Source organism: Chenopodium quinoa, unplaced genomic scaffold (genome assembly GCF_001683475.1).
Source record: "Chenopodium quinoa cultivar QQ74 unplaced genomic scaffold, ASM168347v1, whole genome shotgun sequence".
Lineage (NCBI taxonomy): Eukaryota > Viridiplantae > Streptophyta > Magnoliopsida > Caryophyllales > Amaranthaceae > Chenopodium > Chenopodium quinoa.
The window spans coordinates 2,975,937-2,998,750 of NW_018745684.1; the positions used below are offsets into that span (position 1 = coordinate 2,975,937).

General features: G+C 40.2%; 1 protein-coding gene across 1 annotated transcript; it reads right to left on the minus strand.

Annotated features, from left to right (window-relative positions):
* Window positions 1–4,185: 4,185 nt before the first annotated feature.
* On the minus strand, window positions 4,186–8,318 carry LOC110717858 (kinesin-like protein KIN-10A). The gene is made up of 6 exons (XM_021896640.1): window positions 7,674–8,318; window positions 6,988–7,143; window positions 6,773–6,880; window positions 6,137–6,247; window positions 4,640–6,007; window positions 4,186–4,560 (listed from the first exon to the last, which is right to left on the minus strand). The coding sequence occupies exons 1-6, from the start codon at window positions 8,316–8,318 to the stop codon at window positions 4,288–4,290; spliced, it is 2,661 nt and encodes an 886-aa protein (XP_021752332.1). The 3' UTR covers window positions 4,186–4,287.
* Window positions 8,319–22,814: the final 14,496 nt, after the last annotated feature.

Here is a 22,814-nt window from a genome sequence, read left to right on the forward strand (position 1 = left end):
AGCATGTAGTTTATAAATTGATCTTTTCAATTAATTTTATGGGATAATTGATAGAAGGTAGGGTTCTAAATCTCTCCAAATATTTAGATCTACTTCATTCCCCTTCAAATGAATAATTCTCTAACAATCCCAATGAAAGGAAAAGGGTGAATAGAATGTGAAATTAAATGCTTGAAATGCTTCACAATCAAATTAAAATCAATCTTACTAGCTAGATGATTTGGGTCCTCAAAAACACACAAACATTTAGGTAAATTAGATTTATATACACAATTATTTAATACCTTTGCTTTACAATAGACGCAACGTTTTGATTTTTTTTTTTTAAACACATTACTTTAATAATTACTAGATGGAAGCCCGTGCAATGCACGGTTTTTTCATCTTAGATTTTTAATTATTTGATTTTATTGTATTTAATAATTTCAGACAAAATTACAAAAGTTTAATATTTTTTTTACTATAATTAATTTATAATGAATTTATTAAATATAAATAAATTGTAAATATGATATTTTTTTTCCGTTATATAAAATCTTTAATGTGAAATGATAAATTTTTAATAATTTAAATCCTAAATCACTATTCATTGTTTTACCATATATTTTATTTTGATAGAATCACCAACCTCGTTTGATATAAATTAAAATCTTATGTTTAAATAGAAATACTATTCATTGTTTTAAAAATATTGTTAAACATAGAAATACTAATTTAAACTTAGAATTTTAGAAATTAAGCTAAAAAACCCGGCCATTGATGACAAAAAATTAACACAAAATTACTAACACAAAATTCGCTTTCGTTTGATGGGGTTTTTTATTGATAAGAAATTTTGTTTGTGTCGTATGATGTGTCAATTTATAATGGTAGGTATCACAAATTTTAATTTAATTATAATTAACGAAAAATTTGTATTTTTTATCATAAATACTATCCAAATTTTTCTTATAATGATAGGTATCAAACTTTATTATAAGCGTTTATCATTTAAATATTTCTTAGTATATTTTTTTTTTGATTTCTTATACTCGTAGTATTGAATTAATAAATTTATCTTTTCCTATATTTTTACTTTACTTTTTTCATTAAAATAATTTAATTCGTGGATTATAATCTACTTAGCATTAAAATTTTAGATATATCAAATCCAATTCGTTACTTTTATCTAGGTGGCGACATAATTTTTTAATTCAAAAATAAAATGCAAATCTTTCTTCTTATTGGTCGAAATAAGTATATTAAGGTTTTTTCATCTAAGATTTTAATTATTTGATTTATTGTATTTAATAATTTCAAACAAAATTACAAAAGTTTAATATTTTTTTTTACTATAATTTATAATGAATTTATTAAATATAAATAAATTGTAAATATGATATTTTTTCCGTTATATAAAATCTTTAATGTGAAATGATAAAATTTTAATAATTAAAATCCTAAATCAGTATTCATTGTTTTACCATATCTTTTATTTCGATAGAATCACTAAGCTCGTCCACAACCAAGCTACTACATCAATGGATAAATTGAACCGTGAAATGTTAACCAAACTGAAATTGATATAAATTAAATCTTTACATTTATATAAAATAAATCAATATATTTACCAATAAATGAAAAATTATTGCGATATAAAATCAAATCTATGCATTGGAATTTTTTCATCATCTCCAAAAATAACCAAAGCCATCCATATATTAAGTATACAACATCTAATTGTATGCCATTACATAAACAAATAATCGTTAAGTATCCTAAATCAATACAATGTAACTAATAAGTACAAATATGAATTTAAACATAAGATTTTGAAAATTACCCGGACATTGATGACCTAAAACTAACACAAAATTACTAACACAAAATTCACTTGATGAGGTTTTGTATTGATAAGAAATTTTATTTGTGTTGTATGATGTGTTAGATAGATCTGCATGTAAAAAAAACATTTAGTAAGTAAAACATAAACATATAATCGTTGACTATCCCAAATTAATACAATGTAAGTAATAATTAGAAATACTAATTTAAACATAGGATTTTAAAAATTAAGCTAAAAATTACCCGGCCATTGATGACCAAAAATTTACACAAAATTACTAACATAAAATTCGCTTGATGGGGTTTTCTTTATTGATAAGAAATTTTGTTTGTGTCGTATGATGTGTCAATTTATAATGGTAGGTATCACAAATTTTAATTTAATTATAATTAACGAATAATTTGTATTTATTATCATAATTACTATCAAAATTTATCTTATAATGATAGGTATCAAACTTTATTATAAGCGTTTATCATTTAAATATTTTTTAGTATATTTTTTTTCGGATTTCTTATACTCGTAGTATTGAATTAATAAATTCATCTTTTCCTATATTTTTACTTTATTTTTTTTCATTAAAATAATTTAATTCGTGGATTATAATCTACGTGGCATTAAAATTTTAGATATATCAAATCTAATTCGTTACATTTATCTAGGTGGCGACATAATTTTTTAATTCAAAAATAAAATACAAATCTTTCTTCTTATTGGTCGAAATAAGTATATTTCTTACGTGGCGCTCCGAATGCTCTCCAAAAATGCCTACTTTATATATATATATATATTAGATTTTTTTTTTTTTTTAGTAATTTAACAATAATTTTCATATACATTAATTAATAAAAAAAATTAAAAATTTGTTTCAAAAAAAAAATTAAAAATTATATTTTGAAAATATACATAGATATTAATTCAACAATATTTTACACAAAAATTTATTTTTTATATATATGTAAAAAGTGTAGTCATGTAGTCAAAGTTAAAAGATGAATAATGAACTAATTTATTAAAATGTTGGTTACAGAGTAATAGATAAATAATGCTCAAAATTAAATCAAGTTACTCAAAACACTGCATCTAGTGTGGTCCTAAAACTCCGAATTACCCTAGACCCTCATGGCCCACATTGTCGTTACTTTTTTTGTCTCTATTTGTTTATTTCATTTGACTATGCATAGTCTTTAACATATGTCATATGAGTAAATTAAACAATTAATTTCGCCAATTATATACACACAAAAATTGTAAAATACAAAGTACGGAGTATTAATCTCTTAAAGCACACAGTATAACAATTCTAACAATATCCTTTAAAGTTTGATTAGAGCGTTGGATTATTGGTAAACTTTTTAAAGTTTGATTCAAAAACAGACAATGGGCAAACAAATAGTGACGGAGGGAATACTTTATAACCCACCTTCAAATACACTCGTTGTGATCTTATAGTCTATGGATGTCAAGGTTGTCAACTTACTCAACTAGTTAATTGATTAAAGTGTTGGACGACGGTTGGAAATACAATTTAAGATTTGAGATAAAATTTTATATGTATTACGAGTATTTGCATTTGGTAACTCTATATAAAATTAAATAAAAATTTACGGGTAGAGTTCGTTACATACATCGAATATTATTAAATTATCATTGCCCTCTTTGCTTGCAGTCAAACAAATGAAGTACAAGTAATCAACTATTTGAAACTTGTCATGTAACAAAATTGGTTCTTGATCTCTCTAAATGTCACCTTGGCTTGAATTGTCTTTCAACCAGTCTAACATTGAACAAATTATATTCATTTATGGAGTGTTTTAAGGATAATAAACAATTTTACTACTGGAAAATGTGATTTTCAGTGACTCACATATAACTGTTCTAGCTGATTAATTATCTTTCACAAGAATGGACTTTCTGTATTGCTTTAGATCACAATTTTCTTGCAGGTATACTTCAACATTATTGGATTGTTCTTCTCTTCCACCAATATTTCATTATTCGAGGCAATAATCATGACTTTCTAGCAGCATCAACTTACAGCTTAGGCATGATTTTTCCTCTCATTTCGGAATAACAGCCCTTTGTTATGATATTATACTCTATCAAATGCCTTCTCTTTGTTTCTCTATATGAACTTATAATTCCGAAAGCACATAGAAGGGAAAATGCTTATCATTTTTTGAGTTAGCTTTATTTCCTTGTTGACAATATTTTAAGCCAAACATGGTGCAAGACATAACAGATGTTGACATTTTCCCAGCAGACTAACTAGAGAGTAGCGAATGAGAGGCTGATGCAGCAACCGTATAGAGAGTAGAGAAATGAAATGAAATGAATGAAGACAACGTGTAATCTAAAGGTTAGCCAAAAGGAATATATATACCATTACACTTCCACTTCACATTAGTCAGTGATACAAAAGCTGTCCATACAACACACGAGTACATAGGCTTATGTACCTTTTAAAATCGACGAAGAGTAATATAGGGAGTGGAACCCAGACTAGAGTCTAGGCTAGGTGATAAAGAGTCATGAACTAGCTTCTTTGCACAAGAAACTGGAGTTGTATAAAGCTTGTTTTCCAGTGGAGTAAATGGAACAACATTAGGACTTTGAGCTCCCTTGGCTGGCCTCAAGCATGCTAAGTGTCCTCCCAGTTGGTTGTTGCATGTTGGTAGTTTACTCGCGAGCAAACTATCTTCCTTTTCTTTCGAGATTGGTGCTCCAGTAGGATCCTGTCATACATAGACATATATAAACATGAGATTGGTTCTTATGTAGTGAAAGAAATCAACAATAACTTTATTTACATACCCCTAGTGACAGGAAAGTAAAATCCTGCTTATCGACACCAAGATGAATTTCGATGAGTTTCCTCAAATCAGCCAAGGTTGCATCTTTGACAACCTTAAGTTTGTTGATAAACTTGCCTGGATTTTCCTTTGTCGCCTCCCATTTAACATATACTTCAATCAGAACACCTTTTTCTTCATTGTTTGCTGATGGATTGAAGTTTTCCTTCATAGGCTCTGGTGTGACATTTGGAGATGGATTGAAGTTTTTCCTCAGGGATTCTGGTGTAGCAGCAAAAGAAGGTTGAGAACAATTAGGTGGTGTCATAGGACTTTGCTCAATTGTTGATTGATCACATGGAGTTTCAGGACATTGTGGAGTTCGTTGCGAAAGCTCCCTTTGGTTTCCACACAAGGTGAATATGTTCTGAATCCTTGTTTTCCTGGAGGACGGAGTGAGTTGAACATCATACAGTGGCGATGTAGAGACTTTTTTCTCCTCTATAACTTTCTTTTCAACCTCATCATCCTCCAGCTTAGCCTTTTCATCCTCATCCTCGGCTTCTGCTTCTTCCTCCTCAAAAACTGTGCTCAAATAAGTTTTTTCAGAAAGTATCGGAGTGAAAGAACCCTGCATCCCACTGAACAGATTTGTGGGATACTGGCCTACAATTACTTCACGAGCATAAGAGTCTTGATCGCCCATGTCTAAGTCCATAGACTTCTCCATTCCAGGATCTTCATCAGCATACACTTCCTTCAGCCTTTTCACAAGACCGATGCCATCTAATTCAACTCCACTTCCATCACTACTGCTTCCATCCCTTGAACGAGATAGTTCAATCTCCATTTCCTCTAACTTTCGCCTCAGCATTTCAACTTCTTGTTGTTGTCTTTGTACCTTCTCTTCCATTCTCCTTTTCTCCAACTCAACATACTCATTAGCCATTCTTTGGCACTCTTCCAGCTGCTTGTCGAGTTCCTTCCTCAACGTCTGCATACGTTCATTGACCTTCTCATTGATCTCCTCTTCACTAGCACCTGACACATGTTCTCCTCCAACTTGCCCAAGCTTTGCCCTCAACTGTGAAACCTCTTCCTCCTTTTTCTGAAGCAACTTCTTTGCCTCACTGCACTCTTTCTCTCTCTGCTTGTTCTCTGTTTGTAACTTCAGAATGAACTGGTCCATTGCTGTGATCCTTGATCCTAGAATCACAGTAGAAGCTGAATCCTCACCGACCTTTTCTTTGACAGGGGTATGTGGACCACGAACAATGCACTTCGCTTTTGCTCCATACTCTAGTGTAGAGATTGTTTTGTGCGTCTCTTTTGGGTCTGGACTTGCACACAAGATCATCAGTATCTTGGACTTGTCATCCTCGAAAGAATCCTATGATGACATAGCAGGAAGAAAAAGCACCAATGTTCTTAAACAGTCAACAAAGCAGTAGAAACTGCTCTTTTAGAAAATTTGATCCTGATACTATTGAATACAAGAAAACATGAAATTCTTGTATACCTGCAGAAGCATAGTTAACTTGCTGTCTCTGAATGGTACATGTGAATCACCATTAGCAATAGACTCAACAACTCTCTTCAAAGCTGTATTACCTTGATTAATCTTTGCAGTCTGCAAAGTACCAAGGACAGTCAAATTAGGTCAGAACCGGTATTTATTCGTTATTGTCGTACATTTCTATCTTAATCGTCCCAAAATAATTGGCATTCTCTAAGTGAATACACAGCAATAGCTTTCTAAGTATATACAAAGCAATGAAGCATTACCTTCCTGAGTAACAAGGACAGTAATCAGTAATTTAGATCAAAGCCAATATCTATCTTTATCGTCCCAAAATAATTGGCATTTTCTAAGTGAATACACAGTAATAGCTTTCTAGGTATATACAAAGCATTACCTTCCTGAGTAACGAGGACAGTAATCAGTAAATTAGATCAAAGCCAGGTATTTACTTGCTACTGTCATACCACATTACCACATTTTTCATCCTAGTATAATAAACCGCTTTTATTTTTATCGTCCCAAAACAATTGGTCACTTTCTAAGTACATATTAACTCATAAAACATGACTCCAAAATAAAATGTGGCCTAAACTGAGTGATTGAAGGACTTTTATAATCCTTGCTTTATATTACCTGCATTTTGGCTTCAAAGCCAACTTGACCAGCTTGTTCTATGTTCTCTGATCCTGCCATGTCGACGAGCATCAGCCTTCCACCAACGGTTGGAGCATCCAAAATTATCTAACATAATCCATAAGACAGGTAAAAGGCCATAAACTTCATAAGCCTAGACATCACATAATAGATGTTGTCAATCCTTATCATAGTAAGATATAAAACATCCATACCATGCAATGGCTCCGGGAACTTCTGTCATTGCAATTCGTGCTTCGAACAATCCTTCTCTTCTCCACTTTCTGTATCTCCTTCAGAATTTTTCCAGCCTCATTTCCAGATATAAATGTTGCATTTTTAGCCTTTTTCCCCATCACTTCTAGTTTTACCTGGAATGAGTGATATGAACTTTATTTTATAATAACTATACCATAATTAAGTTCAAATCAATAAGAACCTGCATTTTCTATATGATGAACCTTCATTTAGGGTTTGATCTATAAAATGGCAATTCTGAGAAGCTAACACAGTAACAGACTAACACCTAATTGAAACAGAAACTAGGAAGATGAACAACCCAACAGCTTGACTAATCAAACGTAAATGCTAAATCACCAACTGCATAGAATCAAGTGGAACAATACACAAATTAGACAAACAACATAAATTACAACCTTTATTACTCGGACTCGAGTCCATGTCTAAGCGTCCAACTCGGCTAATTTATAAAAACTTTTCCATAAACTTAACTCAAAATTTAGTGAAATGAATAGTCCGAGTAACATAGATCACAATCACAATTCACACAACATTCAAGTATAAGCTAAATTTACATATTATTATCAACCTAAACAAAGCACAAATCAATAATTCAACAGAAAACAAAGGTAATTAACCAAAAATATTTAATTGATTATACCTTAGAAGCACTGCCCTTGGACCAAAGATTGAATGATCCACCATTTTTATCACAAGACAATAGATCATAAATCTCTTCATTATAAATCTCCAGCACAGAAACTTGCACAAACATCCCAACTTGTTCTTCCCCATTTTCTTTATCTCCCAAAATATCCTTCAAACTCTTGTATACAATCCCAGGTTGCTTCAAACACCCAAACATAGTATGACTCTTACCCGAACCCGTCGGACCGTACATCATGATAGTACATTTAGCCCCCATTTTAACCCCAAGTATCCTACTTTCAATAAACTTCTTGTAAAAACCATCAAGGTCATCATCCTCAGAAGAAGATACCCCATCAAGGGTAAAATCGCGGTATCCGATTTCAGTCTTGACCCTAATTGTTTGCTGATCTGGGATGATTTGGAAGAGATTAGTAATGGGTTTATCATCTTTTGTTGGTTCTGGAAGATTCCTGATTCTTCCAATGACTTCAACTGGGTGTTCTGCAGGTTGGGAATTAGGGTTTTGGTTAGGGTTTGGTGAAGGATGAGGAATTCTTGAAGAATTGAAGTGAAGACGTTGTTTAGATTGTGGAGTTCGGATTATATTGAAATGGGAATGATTTGATTTTGAAGATGAAGATGGGGTTGGAGCCATTGATGGATTTTGAAGTTCAAATTACAGAAACCCAGATCAAAAATCAATCCAAAAAAAACAGAGTAATTAAAGTTGGGATATATCTTTTTTTGATTTGAAAATTCAAGATTTTTTTATTGAAATGTTGCTTAATTTGATTGAGATTTCTTGAAAATTCAATGAAAAAGATTGTTTCTTTGAATAAAAGATTGAGAATTGATTACTGAGTGAAGAGAGAGAAAGCTGAGAAGTGCTTGTAACGGAAAGAAATTTTGCAATAGTGGAAAGAAATGAGGGTTTTGGGGAAAATGATTTTCTTGCGAATTTTGAAATTGGAACTAGCCGTTGTAGAGAGGGAACCCTAACGTCTATTTTTTTTTTTTTTTTTTTTTTTGGTTGTGATGAGACGACACCCTGGCGAGTAAATTAAAATCAAGGCCACCATCCCGTGGTTCACGTATTAAAAGAGTGGCTAGACCGGCTACTCTCTGTCTTTCTCAACTAGGCTCGACTATTGTACCTGATCATATTTAACATTATATTTTTTTTTGAGAAAATATTTAACATTGTATTTGTGATACGTAAATGCTTTGATTTTAAAAGTATGATCAATTTTTTAAGGAAATATTAATTATATTTAAATAAATGAAAGTGTTAATTTTTTAAGTGATAAAGATTACTTAAGTCAAAGGAGTATGTTGTTTATCATATAATTCGATCCTTAAATACAATTTCGTTTTATATTATGTACAACATTTACTAAAATGTTTTCATTTCTTTAACACCCACAAATAGGAGTCTGTATCAAAATTTTTGTTGTACATAATATAAAACGGAGGTAATATTTGTTAAACTAAAATATTGGGACGACTAAGAGGGAGCATAACATTATTTAGGTCTTAGGAAGGAAGAATTTTAAAAACATTTGCACTTATTGTAGGTTTTTAAAAGGAATTTTAGTAAAAATTAGTAAAATACCACAATTATCCTTGATACCAATGCTATATATATCTCTAAATTCTCCATTTTTTTTTGTGAATTGTTAAACAACGCTCCCATTTTACAAGGCATCGCTCCCTTTTTGACGTGGGAGGACGATATTGCCCTTTGTGTAAGTTGGACAATATAATGGTCCATTATGAAACATATGGGCATTATAATATTATTCCGACCCCTCCACTTAGGACCACGTGGTTAAAAAAATTCCCGAGCCCACCACATCCGACCCCACGGCATCCAACCCCACCACATTCGATCCACCACCAAAAATCCGATTTTTTTTAAGAAAAAAATTTAATAAGCTTTAGCGTCGGGTTTAGGACGATGGACGGCAACAACGATCGTACACCGGAGGCATCGTCGGAAGATTCTGTAAGTCCTCGTACTTTTTTTTTTTTTTGAAATAAAAACATCCGCCTAAAATATCCGGAACCACCTTGGTGGTCCGGATCCACCAATGTAGATCCGAAAATTTAAGGTAGATGCACACATCCGCACAGAATTTACGGATCTTCCTAGGTGGATCCGGAAATTTTAAGCGGATCCACCTAGGTGGATTCGGAAATTCTAGGCAGATGTCATTTTTTTGTTTTTTTTTTTGTATTGTATTGATTAATTAATCATTTTTTTTTTTTGAAACCAATTAATCAAATTTATTAATGTAATTTTTGTATTATTATTATAATTTTTATTGTGATTATTATTATTTTTGTGATAATTTGAGTAATTAGTATTAGTATTATTAGTTAATATTAGTTAATGTTGTGATATTAGCTAATGTTGGTTTATTTATTATTTGCTTATTATTAGTGTTTTAAATATGTTATTGTGATCAATCTTATTATTTAACTTGTAATTAGTGATGTTATAGTATTATTATTGTTTTATAAATATTGTTATTAATATTATAATAAAAAAAAAAATTGGAGAATTTTGTGTGTTTTCTTTTATTTTTATAGGATTTGGAGTCTGAAGATGGCGGTGATGGTGTGAATTATATTGTGAATTTTGTCACACACACGTTATTTCCAACGTTTGATGATGCAGTTAAATGGGCGGATGTTGTTTCCATAAATCTGGGATTTATTTTGGTTAAATCGTCTTACAACAAAATCAGAGATTGTCGGCCGTATCGATATTTGAAATGTGATCGGGGACGGAAGAGCAAGCCGAGAGATTTTGAGAATGCAATACGAAAGGACACAAAAATCAAAGCTAATGCTTGTCCTTTCTACATCAAGATATATTATGAATTCATCACAGACAATTGGAAGATCCGTGCAAAAAATGATGAAACTAAGACCCATAACCATCCAATGATTGTGTATCAGAAGGGTCATCGTAAAATTAGTGGCTTGAGCCCGGATGCAAAAAAAGGTTGTGCGTAACATGACAAAGTCCAAGGTTGCACCACGTAACATCATGGCAACTATTGCAGAGCAATTTCTAGATGATCATCCAAACATCAGACACATTTACAATTCCGGAATGACTTGAGAACGGAGATGTCTAAAGGAAGAGGAGTTGTTCAGCAATTTCTTCATTTGGCGAGACATAGTCAGTATATTTACTGGGTCATGGCCAATGACCTCGGCATTCTACAACATGCATTATGGTGCACTCAATCACGGTAAACATACTACGCACATACCCACATGTAATCGGTATGGATTCAACATACAAGACCAACCGATACGGGATGTCGTTCTTTGAGATAGTAGGTGTAACACCAACAAATCAGAATTTCCTCGTTGGTTATGTGTTCATGCGCAACGAGTGCACGGCAAGCTATTTGTGGGTGTTGTAGATATTAAAGGAGTTGATTGAGTATGATAAAGAACCATCGGTATTTTTGTCAGACCGTGAACTTGGCCTCTGTGTAGCATTGAGAGAAGTGTTTCTAGAAACGTCGCATTTACTTTGTCGATGGTAGATTAACAAAGATGTGGAGGCTAGGGTGACTGATATGTTCAAAAATAAGAAGATCGGTGCGAGTTTTAAAAATGGCAAATGGAAACGTATCATGGATGCTACAACCGAGGCGGATTATAATGTTGCTGTAGATACAATGAAAGCTAGGTGGGCAAGTTATCCGACAGTGATTACTTACGTTGAGAGAATACGGCTTTGTCATAAAATCAAATTTGTGACATTTTGGACGAACCAAGTTCTTCACTTTGGTAACACGAGTAATTGTAGAGTTGAGAGCCAACATTCGGCAGTGAAGACGTGGTTTGAATCATCGACGGGTTCGTTGTTATAATGTTGTAGTTGTTGTCTTTACTTCATTTTAGTAATTTTAATTAAATATCATAATATTTTTTCATAATCTGAATCAACGGCAGGTTCTTTGGATACCGTATGGGCCCAAGTACATTGTCATATTGGTAATCAGATCATTGTAATTCGTAATGGTTTGGAGGCATTAAGATCGAAAATTGGTGAGAAGTACAGACAATTGCCACTATCACGTATAAATGGCAAAATATCTCAACATCGTTTGAAAATTCTCGATGATGAGGCGAGAAGGATGAGGGAGTTGAGTTACCAGGTGTATGAGCGTTGTGGATGTGCAATACTTGTGACCCATGGTTTACCATGTGCTTTCCAAATACATGATTCGCTAGTTGCAATCAGGCTTGTATATCAGGCAAATTCATCCATTCTGGAAGACCTTGGTTATTGGTGATGGTGTTGATATACCTGTGTTCGTTAACGATTCTGTTTCGGGGTTTTCTGATGTCCTGCGGGAGAGTTACAACACCGAGACTGGAACCGGCCGCCTGTACCTGCAAAATAACGGAGACTCCTGAGAGCTCCGCCTCCAACGGTCAAGTTAGTACCTGATTAAGGAGTAATTAATACGGAAATTAAAGTGGTTTAGTCTCTCTAGGTGAGAGTGTTTAAAGTATAATCCGTGTGCTATTAGAGTTCTCTCTCTTTTTCTCCCTCCTCTTAATGAGGATTAAGAGGAGTATTTATAGTCTTGAGAAGCGTGCCACTCTCTAGGTTTAGGGTAAACCTAGGGCTGACCGGGCCTCTAAACAGGATTGGGCCTTGGTGGCCGGTTTTCCCATTTGGCATGGGTGGACACGTGGCGTGTCTCGATTGGTCCGCAGAGGACGAGTCTGTAATTGACACGTGGCAGGCTCCTATTGGCCTACGTGAAGGACACGTGGCGGAACCTGGTTGGTCCACTTGTCAGACGGTGATTGGAGGATAAAAATCCCCTAATCATTTGCCCCTCACAGGTGGCACGTGACTGGTCACGTGTCGCCTGTGACAGGTGTCGCACGGTGATAGGCGACGGCCTGCTACAGGTGTCACCTTGCAAACGGCCGAGAGATTTTCCCGCCCAAATTTTGAATTTGGAAGCGACCCTTCGCCTTCTCACTTTGCCTATATAAGGAAGTGCTGACTTCGGTCATTTTCACATTTGAGAACTTTGCGAGAACATTCGGACCCCTGAACTTGCTCTGACATTTCGGACCTTTTCTGCCTACCGCCTGTTCTGACAAGCCGACTGACCCGGATTTCCAGAACTTCATCAACCGTCACTCGTTCAGGTAACTCAGTTCTCTTACTCTTAATTTTCTTTTTATTTTTTGAAATGGCACCACGGAAGCACACGACACGACCTAAGTTAGTGATCAGCCGGTCACCGGGGACGGCTGAATCTAGGACTAGGAGTGCCGCCTGCCCTTTTCTGGACCCATCTTTGCCCTTTATACAAAGTCCGACTGTATCTGTGTCTATGCAGAACGTGATGGCCAGAACAAAAAAGACTGCCATGATGTCAAACTCAGACGGCTCCTCCCAAAGGGTGCTCCTTAGTGAAACATCTGACCAGGCGCCAGATGTAGAATTGAAACGAGGCGGCTGCCAAGCCGACAGTTCTGAGAGAGGGGGCAAGGTGGTCCCTTCCCATCTTACCGTTGATAAGTCTAATTTTCCTCCTGCTCCTTCTAAGGGAGAGGAGGCGGGCCCCTCTGGGAGAGGGGAGGAGTCGTCCTCTTCGGACTCGTCAGAGGACGAGTCCGAGTCCAGCTCTTCTGGCCACAGTTCTCCAGGCTCAGAAGAAAGAAACAGTCGCCTACAAGAGGCGAGGCTTTCTCATGCAGTTGAGAAAGGGGACAATTGGGCGGAGCCGTCCGCCTCTCACAGAGAGGAAAACACCCCCTACTACTGCACGGTACCCCGGGGCCGGATCGCAACCATGCAAGACAAAGTGGAGAGCTTTATTGCTAACCACAGAATGGGCCCGGAGTTTTTACTGTTCGTGCCGGATCCAGAAGACACTGTCGTCTGGCCGGCTGGTACCAGCTATGATGACGGCTGCTTTGGCTGCTATGTGGCGGCCATCAAAGCTGGACTGCGCTTCCCATTACATCCGGTTGTTCAACGGATTTTAGATGGGTATGATTTGGGGTTATGGCAGTTAGCCCCCAACTCTTGGGTAAACGTACTCGGCTATGTGGCCGGGTGCGAAATGTACGGGGTGGAGCCAAGCTTCGAGGCTTTCGCCCACATGAACTATCTCAGCCGGACCCCTAAGTCGGGCGGTACCGGCTGGTATCAATTAACAAGCCACAGGGGCTACCTCATGACGAGAGGTAAGGCGAACAAATGGAAGGATTGGCGGAACACCTTCCTTATCATCGAGGGTTCAGACACGGAGCTGAACAAACGCTTTAACAAGTGGAATAGGGATCCGCCTCTTCTCGCAGGCGGCCGCAGCATGCCGCCTGTTCCCCCAAAGGCTAAAAAAGAGATCCTAGACAAAGGACTCTTCAAAGTAGAGACTAGGGTGAACTCTACTTCAGGGGTACGAGAGCAAGTACCCCTGAACTGCGTCCCGAGCTTTAAGTGGCTCTATGACGAGTACTTTTTGGCCGCCTGTGGCCTCAGCAGTCGGTGCTCTAGAGGTAGCCGGCCTGACAAATACTCTGTTTTTTCACGCCTTGTTTACTTGAGATTTTTACTAACTCTGCTGTTTATTTTTTGCAGCTGACGCCATGAGCAAAATAACAGCATCCAAGACTGCAGCGGCCATGTTGCGGGCCTCTCTCATGAAACATTCCTGTACCGACTCCCCCAACAAGGGGGCACCCTTGGTAGGCCTCGAAACTCTTCCTCTTTTAGGAGTTGTTGTCTTATGCATATACTAACTTTTTTTCTTTTTTTTTTTTTTTTTTTTTTCAGTCGGGCACTCCAAGAGCTTCTTCCTCGCAACAGCCGGACCCCAAGGCCCGGAGGACGACTGTTGCAAGCTCTCCTGGGTCTTCCAGGAAAACAGTGGCGGCTGAAAAGCAGCCGGCCACTTCTTCTAAAACTCCGGCGGGGCCGCCTAGAAGTATGGACAATTACTTGTAAAAACCTTCACTTGCTTTCTTCTTGACTAGGTCTAACTTGCTTTTTTACGCTTGATGCAGCCGGCCCTCAGGAACCTGACTTGGTAGAGGTAGCCAAGTCCATGATCAAAGCAGTTCCTCCATCTGAAAGGGAGGCGGTCAGGGGTGTCGGCACCCTTGACCTTGATGGGATTGCAGGGGTCCTTGCTGAGGTATACTTAGCATTTTTTGTATTTGAGTTCCAGGACGCCTGTTATCTTGTTTGGAAACTGACGTATGTTCCCTTTTTACTTAGGCCCTGCTCCGAGTGAACGGCCTTCGCAAGCCGCTTGATCGGAAAAACAAAGAGGTAAAGGCTGCAAAAGCTATGGCCGCCTCTAACTGTGACAAGGCAATGTTTCAAATTGCCCAAAATGAAGTTCTGACAATTGATATTCTTTATTATCAGGCGCAGGCTACCGCCGCTATCCGGGCCCAGTTAGAGACGGCCCAGAAGAGGAACAGCGAGCTAGAGGCGACCGTCTCCAACCTCAAGGCCGAGCTTAAACCTCTCCGCCAAAAGATACTCTCCTACGATACCATGGAAAAATCCTTGGCTAACGTAAAAGAACGCCTGGTGACCCAGGAGAAGAGTCTAACCAAAGAGCTCTCGGAGAAGGCTGATCAAGAGAAGAGAGAGCTCACGGAGAAGGCTGAGCAAGAGAAGAGAGAGCTCGTCCGAGAGATGATTGAAGACTCTTCCCAGATCCAGCGCATGACCTGGAGCCGCCTCTTCCCCAGTGCCGACTTTGCCTCGTGGGAAAAAACGTACCGCCAGTGTTCTGAAATATATAATCAAGAGATCCTGGCGGCTGCTGAGGACGAGGCGTTGGAGGAAGCCTTGGTTGAGGATGAGCCGGTTGTGGCGCTTGTGCCACTTGGGGGTAAGGCATCAAAAGAGGATGCAGCTGAAGCCGAGTCTAGCAAGAAGAGTGCTGACCAGGCGGCAACTGCTAATACTGAACTGCCCCCTTCTTAAGCTTAATGTATTCTTTCCACGGCCTGCGTGCCGTTTGATTGTATTTACCCGGCCAGGGGGCCGGGGTTCTGAATATTTTTATCTTCATTAATGAAATCATTTTTTGATATTGCATTGTACACTATATCGACTGTTTTGCATGGCCGATTGTAGACAGGTACGGATGGTCCGCCTATGCCCCTGGACGACTGGTTGTCCGTTTCCAAGCTGGGCGATCAGTCGGCCATGTATTCAATCGATCTGACCAAGTAAATAGTATTACCTAGTTGCCAAGGAATTAAGTAGGATAACAAGCGGCGGGTACCGGTTGTTTCCCTTTATTGCCAATGTTGGCTTTCAACTCGTAATTTGTTAACCTAGCAAGAGTAGTGGTTGAGAGCCCCTGTTTGTTAAAAGCAGGCGGACGACTCATACCTTTTAAGCTCCATACTAAGTTTGAGTGACTATTAAGTTAACATAAGAGTTACTTAGTCTTCGTCACAATCTAGATTGAGTAGTAGAGGTACCAGGCGACGTAGGCCGGCTAGTCCCCTTGATTCGCCAATGTTTGTTGGCTATTAACTCAATAGGTACCCCCTGCATTTATCCCAAGTAATACAGGCGGTCATCTGACTCAGATGTCAACTGCTACCACTGGTTTGGTTAGTGATAGAGTTATCCTTGTCTCAAAAACGGCTACGTGGTTGCCCTTAGGGACAGTCGTATAAGTGCCGTGTAATTAGTTTATAGAACAATGTTCCACCCAAATGGGAGCTGCTCTCTGCGACGAATTTCATCCGGAGGGATGCCGTCGGACGCCTGCTATGATGTTGGGACAGGTCGTATTAGTTTTGTAAATTGATCAGGTGGCTTGGCGCCTGGTTTGATCATTCGGCGGTTGCCTTGGTAAGTTCTTGGTGAACGTAGGTGCTAAGTAAAAGAATGGGTAGCCGCCTGTAGGCACAGGGTCGGCCAGGCCCTAATCTTTTTAGCTAAGTATTGTGAGTAAAATACTCAATGGAGAGTAGCCGACTGTAAAGGAACAGACGGCATGCCCCTCGGAAGATAGAGTGAAAAACTCAATGGAGAGTAGCCGACTGTAAAGGTACAGACGGCATGCCCCTCTGAAAGAGTGAAAAAACTCAATGGAGAGTAGCCGATTGTAAAGGTACAGACGGCATGCCCCTCGTAATACAAAATTGAATAGTAAGTGCAAACTTTATTAAGTAGCTCTTTACTTTACATCATTCAGAAGAAATATTTTTTAAGGTTATCTACATTCCAAGTTCGAGGCAACGGTTGTCCGTCTGGTGTTTCCAGACGGTAGGTACCGTCCCTGACTTCCTCATAGATTCGGTAGGGTCCTTCCCAGTTGGGAGTTAGTTTGCCAGACTCATTAGCCCTACCAACTGCTTCCATTTTTCTAAGTACAAAGTCCCCTACTTTGAGTGGACGCCTGTGTACTTTTTTGTTGTATGATCTAGTCATTCTCAGGCGATAGATCTCATGGCGCAAAACAGCATTGCCCCTCTTTTCAGGAAGTGAGTCTAATGCCAGGCGCATGGCTTCCCAGTTTGCCTCTTCGTCATATAGCATTACTCGAAGAGTCGGCTCGTAGTGTTCTATTGGAAGGACATCTTCCGCACCATAAGTTAGGAGGAATGGAGTTTCTCCAGTCGCCCCTTTTTCAGTCGTCCTAATGGCCCAGAGAACATGTGGTAGTTCATCCGCCCATAGGCCGCCTGCTCGTTCAATCTTTTTCTTGAGACCGTCTGAGATGATTTTATTAAAGGCTTCTACCTGGCCGTTTGCTTGTGGACGGCCGACAGATGCAAAGTAGTTTGCAATTCCTTGGTCACCCAACCAGCTTTTGAGAACAGGCATCTCAAATTGGGGACCATTATCAAAAACCATAGACATGGGAACCCCCAAACCGAGTGATGACGTTTTTCCAAATGAATGAAATTACATCTTTCGTCTTTATTCCCTTTACAGCCTCCGCCTCTACCCATTTAGTGAAGTAGTCAACGGCAACAAGTATATACCTTCTGCCGCCTGTAGCAGGCGTATATGGACCCAGAATGTCCATGCCCCACTTAGCAAACGGTAGTGGGCTATGAATGGTAGTGAGGTCAGTAGCCGGACGGTGAATTAATTTGCCAAACCTTTGGCACTTGTCACATTTTTTCACCATCTCCATAGCATCAGCTTCTAAGGTAGGCCAGAAGTAGCCCTGGCGCCTTGCCCTTTGAGCAAGCGTCCTTCCACCTATATGTGAAGCACAGTAACCAGAGTGGAGATCGTCTAGTATCTCTCGTCCCTTTTCTGGAGTAACGCACTTTAAGAAGGGTTGTAAGTACCCCCTTTTGTGAAGTTCTCCCTTTATCATTTCAAAATTGGTGGCTCGTCTTTTCAGTGCTGCCGCCTGTTGATGATCATCCGGCAGTGTACCGTTTGTCAGATATGCCCTGATTGAATCCATCCAGGTTGAGCTTCTGTCTAGGATTCCAATAGGGTTTTCCTCGATGCTTCTCTTCTCCATTACTTCCCAAAAAACAGTTCGGGGAGTATCGGAGGAGGCGGATGATGCTAATTTTGACAGTGCATCTGCCTGGTTGTTTTCTGATCTCGGCACTTGGATCAGATGGAAATCCTCATGGGAGCCGACTGCTTGTCGGACCGCCTGTAAATACTTGATCATGGCCGGATGAGTTGCTTCGTATTCGCCATTGTACTGACTCACTATCAATTGTGAATCAGAACAGGCGTCTATTTTTCTTGCCCCTGCCGCCTTGCACATGCGGATCCCGGCTAGTAAAGCTTCATATTCTGCCTCATTGTTTGAAGCCTGAAAACTGAAGCGTAGAGCATACTCGAACCTGTCGCCCTCTGGAGATTGACATACGACGCCTGCTCCACAACCATTTGAAGTAGAGCTTCCGTCCACATATACCTTCCAGACTTGGTCTGGAACTAGAGAGTCAGGAGGACGAGTCATCTCTACAATAAAGTCAGCAAAGGCTTGCCCCTTCACTGCTTTTCTAGGCTCGAAAGTAACTTCGAGGCTCTGAATTTCTATGGCCCATTTGATCATTCGTCCTGACGACTCCATGATGGTAAGGGGCCGCTTGATTGGTTGGTCGGTATACACGACGACTGCATGTGCCAAAAAGTAGGGCTTCAATTTTTTAACAGCCATGAAGAGTGCAAGACCAAATTTCTCCACTAGGGGATACCTCAACTCGGCATTTTTCAGTACGTGACTGACAAAGTAGACCGGGAGCTGACAGCCGTCCCTTTCAGCAAGGAGCACAGCGCTTAACGCATGATCAGAGACGGCCAGGTACATGTAGAGATCCTCTTTGGGCAAAGGGCTGACCAGCCTCGGCAAGGAATGCAAGTGAACTTTTAATTTCTGGAAGGCGGCCTCAGCATCCGGCCCCCATTCAAACCTTGCCTTTTTCTTAATTGCCTGGAAAAAGTATAGGCATTTGTCGCCTGATCGGCTTAGAAATCTTCCCAAGGCCGCCAGACAACCTGTTAACTTCTGAACCTCTCGGACGGTACGTGGCGACTGCATGTCGATGACCGCCTGCACCTTCTCAGGGTTCGCCTCTATTCCTCTCTGATTAATGAGAAATCCGAGAAATTTCCCAGACTCAACTCCAAAGACACATTTCTTGGGATTGAGCATGACATGGTGCCGCCTGAGTGTGGCGAAAGTTTCTCGGAGGTCCGACAGATGATCTGTCTGAAGTTTAGACTTGACAATCATATCATCAATATATGCCTCGACATTTCTCCCAAGTTGATCAAAGAACACAGTGTTTATCATACGTTGGAAGGTGGCCGGGGCATTCTTAAGACCAAACGGCATGACCGTGTAACAGTATAACCCCTGATCAGTGACGAAGGCCGTCTTCTCCTGATCTTTCTTCCACAAAGGAATTTGATGGAAACCAGAGTAGGCGTCCATAAAGCTCATCAAAGCATGGCCGGCTGTTGAGTCGACAAGGCTATCAATTTTAGGCAGAGGGTAACTGTCTTTGGGGCACGCCTTATTCAAGTCTGTGTAGTCTACACACATTCGCCAGGTACCATTCGGCTTTTTAACAAGAACCACATTTGAAACCCAGTCTGGGAAGTAACATTGCCGAATGAACCCTGCATCAAGTAATTTTTTAACTTCGGCGGCTGCCGCCTGACTTCTTTCTTCGCCATGGTTCCGCTTCTTTTGCCGTACCGGCTTCTTTTTCGGATCCACAGCGAGTTTATGTACTGCCAGATCAGGACTAATGCCTGGCATTTCATGGACTTCAAATGCAAAGATGTCCTTGTATTCTTTCAATAGGTTGTGAAAGTCGTCACCAAGGTTGCTCAGAGCAGTCGTCCCAACTTTGACTGTTCGGTCAGGACGTGAGTCGTCTAAGATCAGGTCCGCATGCTCACCAGCCGGCTGAGGGCGGAACTCATCCGGCCGCTCCTCTGCCAATGATTGCTATTTTCTTGCTTTTCTTGCGGACTCTGTCTGGGACGCCTTTCTCTTTTTGTCGCCTGTTTCTTGAACAGGCGCACTCTCCTTGACATTGTCAAGGTCTGTTTTTTCTCCACTTGACCCAGTGGCCATAACAGTGGGCTTGACATCCGAGAGATAGCACTCTCGGGCCATCCTCTGATCCCCCCTTAGGGAGCCGACTGTTCCATTATCCCTCTCAAACTTAAGCAGCATAAGAGACGGGATTATAACAGCCTTGGAATTATTCAGGGTTGGTCGACCCAGAATCATGTTGTAGGCCGAGAGTTCCTCTACTACTAGGAACCGGACTACCATGTGTCGTCCTTCCCATTTTTCGCCCAGGCGAATGGGTAAATCTACTCGTCCCAGTGGGTGGACGACTCCTCCTCCAAACCCTATTAAAGGGTGAGAGGCCGGATGTATGCAGTCCGTCTGATATTTCAGTTTTGACAGACATTTGCTGCTGATGAGATCTGAGGAGCTCCCGGTATCTATGAGGATTCGGCCAACTCTCTGGTTGGCCACTTTACATTCAATAACGAGAGGGTCGTCATGCGGCCCCCTTACCCCTCCTAAATCCTCTTCAGTGATGACAATCTCAGGAAATGTATATTTGGACGGCCGTTCTTGGTGAACGGAATTTACATCTAACCGCCTTATATTATCTTTGTTGCCCCTAATAGAGGGGCCGCCTCCTGAGAAGCCGCCTGCAATGGTGTAGACGACTGCATCATCTGTATCGGAGCTGTCGGCCTGTTGATTCTTTTTGGCCGACTGCTTTTTGGAGGAAGTGTTCCCCGTAGATTTCTTGACATAAGTGTCAAGATCACCTTGCTCAGCCAAGCGGTCTAGGTACCGCATGAGACTGATGCAGTCATTGGTGTGTTGACCAACGTCATCATGATAAGCACAGATTTTGTCTTGGTTCCGGTTGTTTGCAGAACCCTTCATGGGGACCGGCTTCTCAATTGAGAACCGTCCCTTTATTTCTTTTAGGATAAACTGGTTATCCTTGTTAAACACATACTTTGGGGAGTATGGTTTGAATTCTTTTTTCTTCTTCTGGGCCGGCTGTTTAGAGGAATCGGCCGCCCAGACCTCTTTTCTTTTCTTATCTTTGTTAGACGACTGTTCTTGTCGTCCTTCTCTTTTGTCGAACCTTTTCCCGTCCGACTGTTTTATCGTGCACAGATCAGTCGCCTGTATATAGGCTTCTGCTTCAATCAAGGCCTCTTGAAGAGTCGCCACCCTTTTTCGAACTAAGTCAAATTTGAAGGTAGACCCGTCTTTGAGACCTCTAAAAAAGTCAGTATAAGCTACCTCATCCGGTAACCCTTGAATCTGTATTCTCATCAGGTTGAACCGCCTGATGTAAGAACGAAGCCCCTCCTTCTCGCCCTGCTGAATTGTTCCCAAATCAAGGGTCGTTTTCTTCGCAGGGATGTTCATGGCGAAGTTGGAGGCAAATAAGTAAGCAAGCGTCCTGAAGCTGTTTACACAACCAGTCGGCAGGTTGCCGAACCATTGCTGTGCAATTCCCTTGAGAGTCGCTGGGAAACACTTGCACCAAGTGGGATCATCCAACCCTTGAAGGTACATCAGGTTGGTGAATGCCATCAGATGGTCTTCTGGGTTAGTAGTGCCGTCATAGGCGCCTACTAGTACATTTTTTACTTTGGCCGGCTGAGCGGCTTCAGTAATTTCCTTGGAGAAGGCCGACGGCTGTTCACCAAGTCTAAGCAACCGTAGCTGCCAGTCCATAGGTTGGACGTTTTTTGCTGCAGGTCCACCAAATGGAGGTGGCTGCATAAAATACTGTTGTTGCGGCACAAATGGTAAGTTTGGTACCGCCTGGGCACTATGAAAGCCGGACTGACGGGAGGTACCGCCTGACTGACTCTCATGGTACGACTGAGTATGCCTCATCGAGGTATTTTGTAAACTTTCTTGAAAATTTGAAGTAGAGGCCGACTCTGACAGTCGGTCACTCTTCTTCTGTTCTAACAGCAGACGAGCGTCTGTGTATGTTTTCTTCGACCCGTCCGCCTGAATGTGACGAACAGGTTTCCTATTTCCCGTAGGATAACGGAATTTTGTGAAATCAAGAGCAAGTGGCTCCCGCTTCTTGGATTTAGGATGAGGAGTCGCCTCTCGCCCTTGAACTGGCTTCCTCTTCAGTGAAGTGGAAGGTTTTTTGGCCGACTGCTCTCTGACTGAAGCAGGCGGCTTTTTGTTGATCAATTCTTGAATCTCTCCCTTGAAGTCCCTCATGAAGGTCATGAGTTCGTTCCTTGTGATGGGAGCAGACCCATCAGTCGGCTGTTGCCGAGCAGGCGGTGCGCCTGCTGGCTCGCTTCCTGTTTGAAGATGCTCCCGTTCCCTCCTTTCGGTATGACGGGTACGTCGGGCCCTTAGGGTCCCGTCTGGAGCTGTATGAGTTTCCACTTCAAATTCACTTTCAGTGTCATGGTCCGACTGAACTTGAGGGTCGTTTAGGGGACGCCTCTCTTCAGGAGTCGGTACAGACTTGGATGCCATCTCAGAAGTACTCTCCCCACAGACGGCGCCAAAATGTTTCGGGGTTTTCTGATGTCCTGCGGGAGAGTTACAACACCGAGACTGGAACCGGCCGCCTGTACCTGCAAAATAACGGA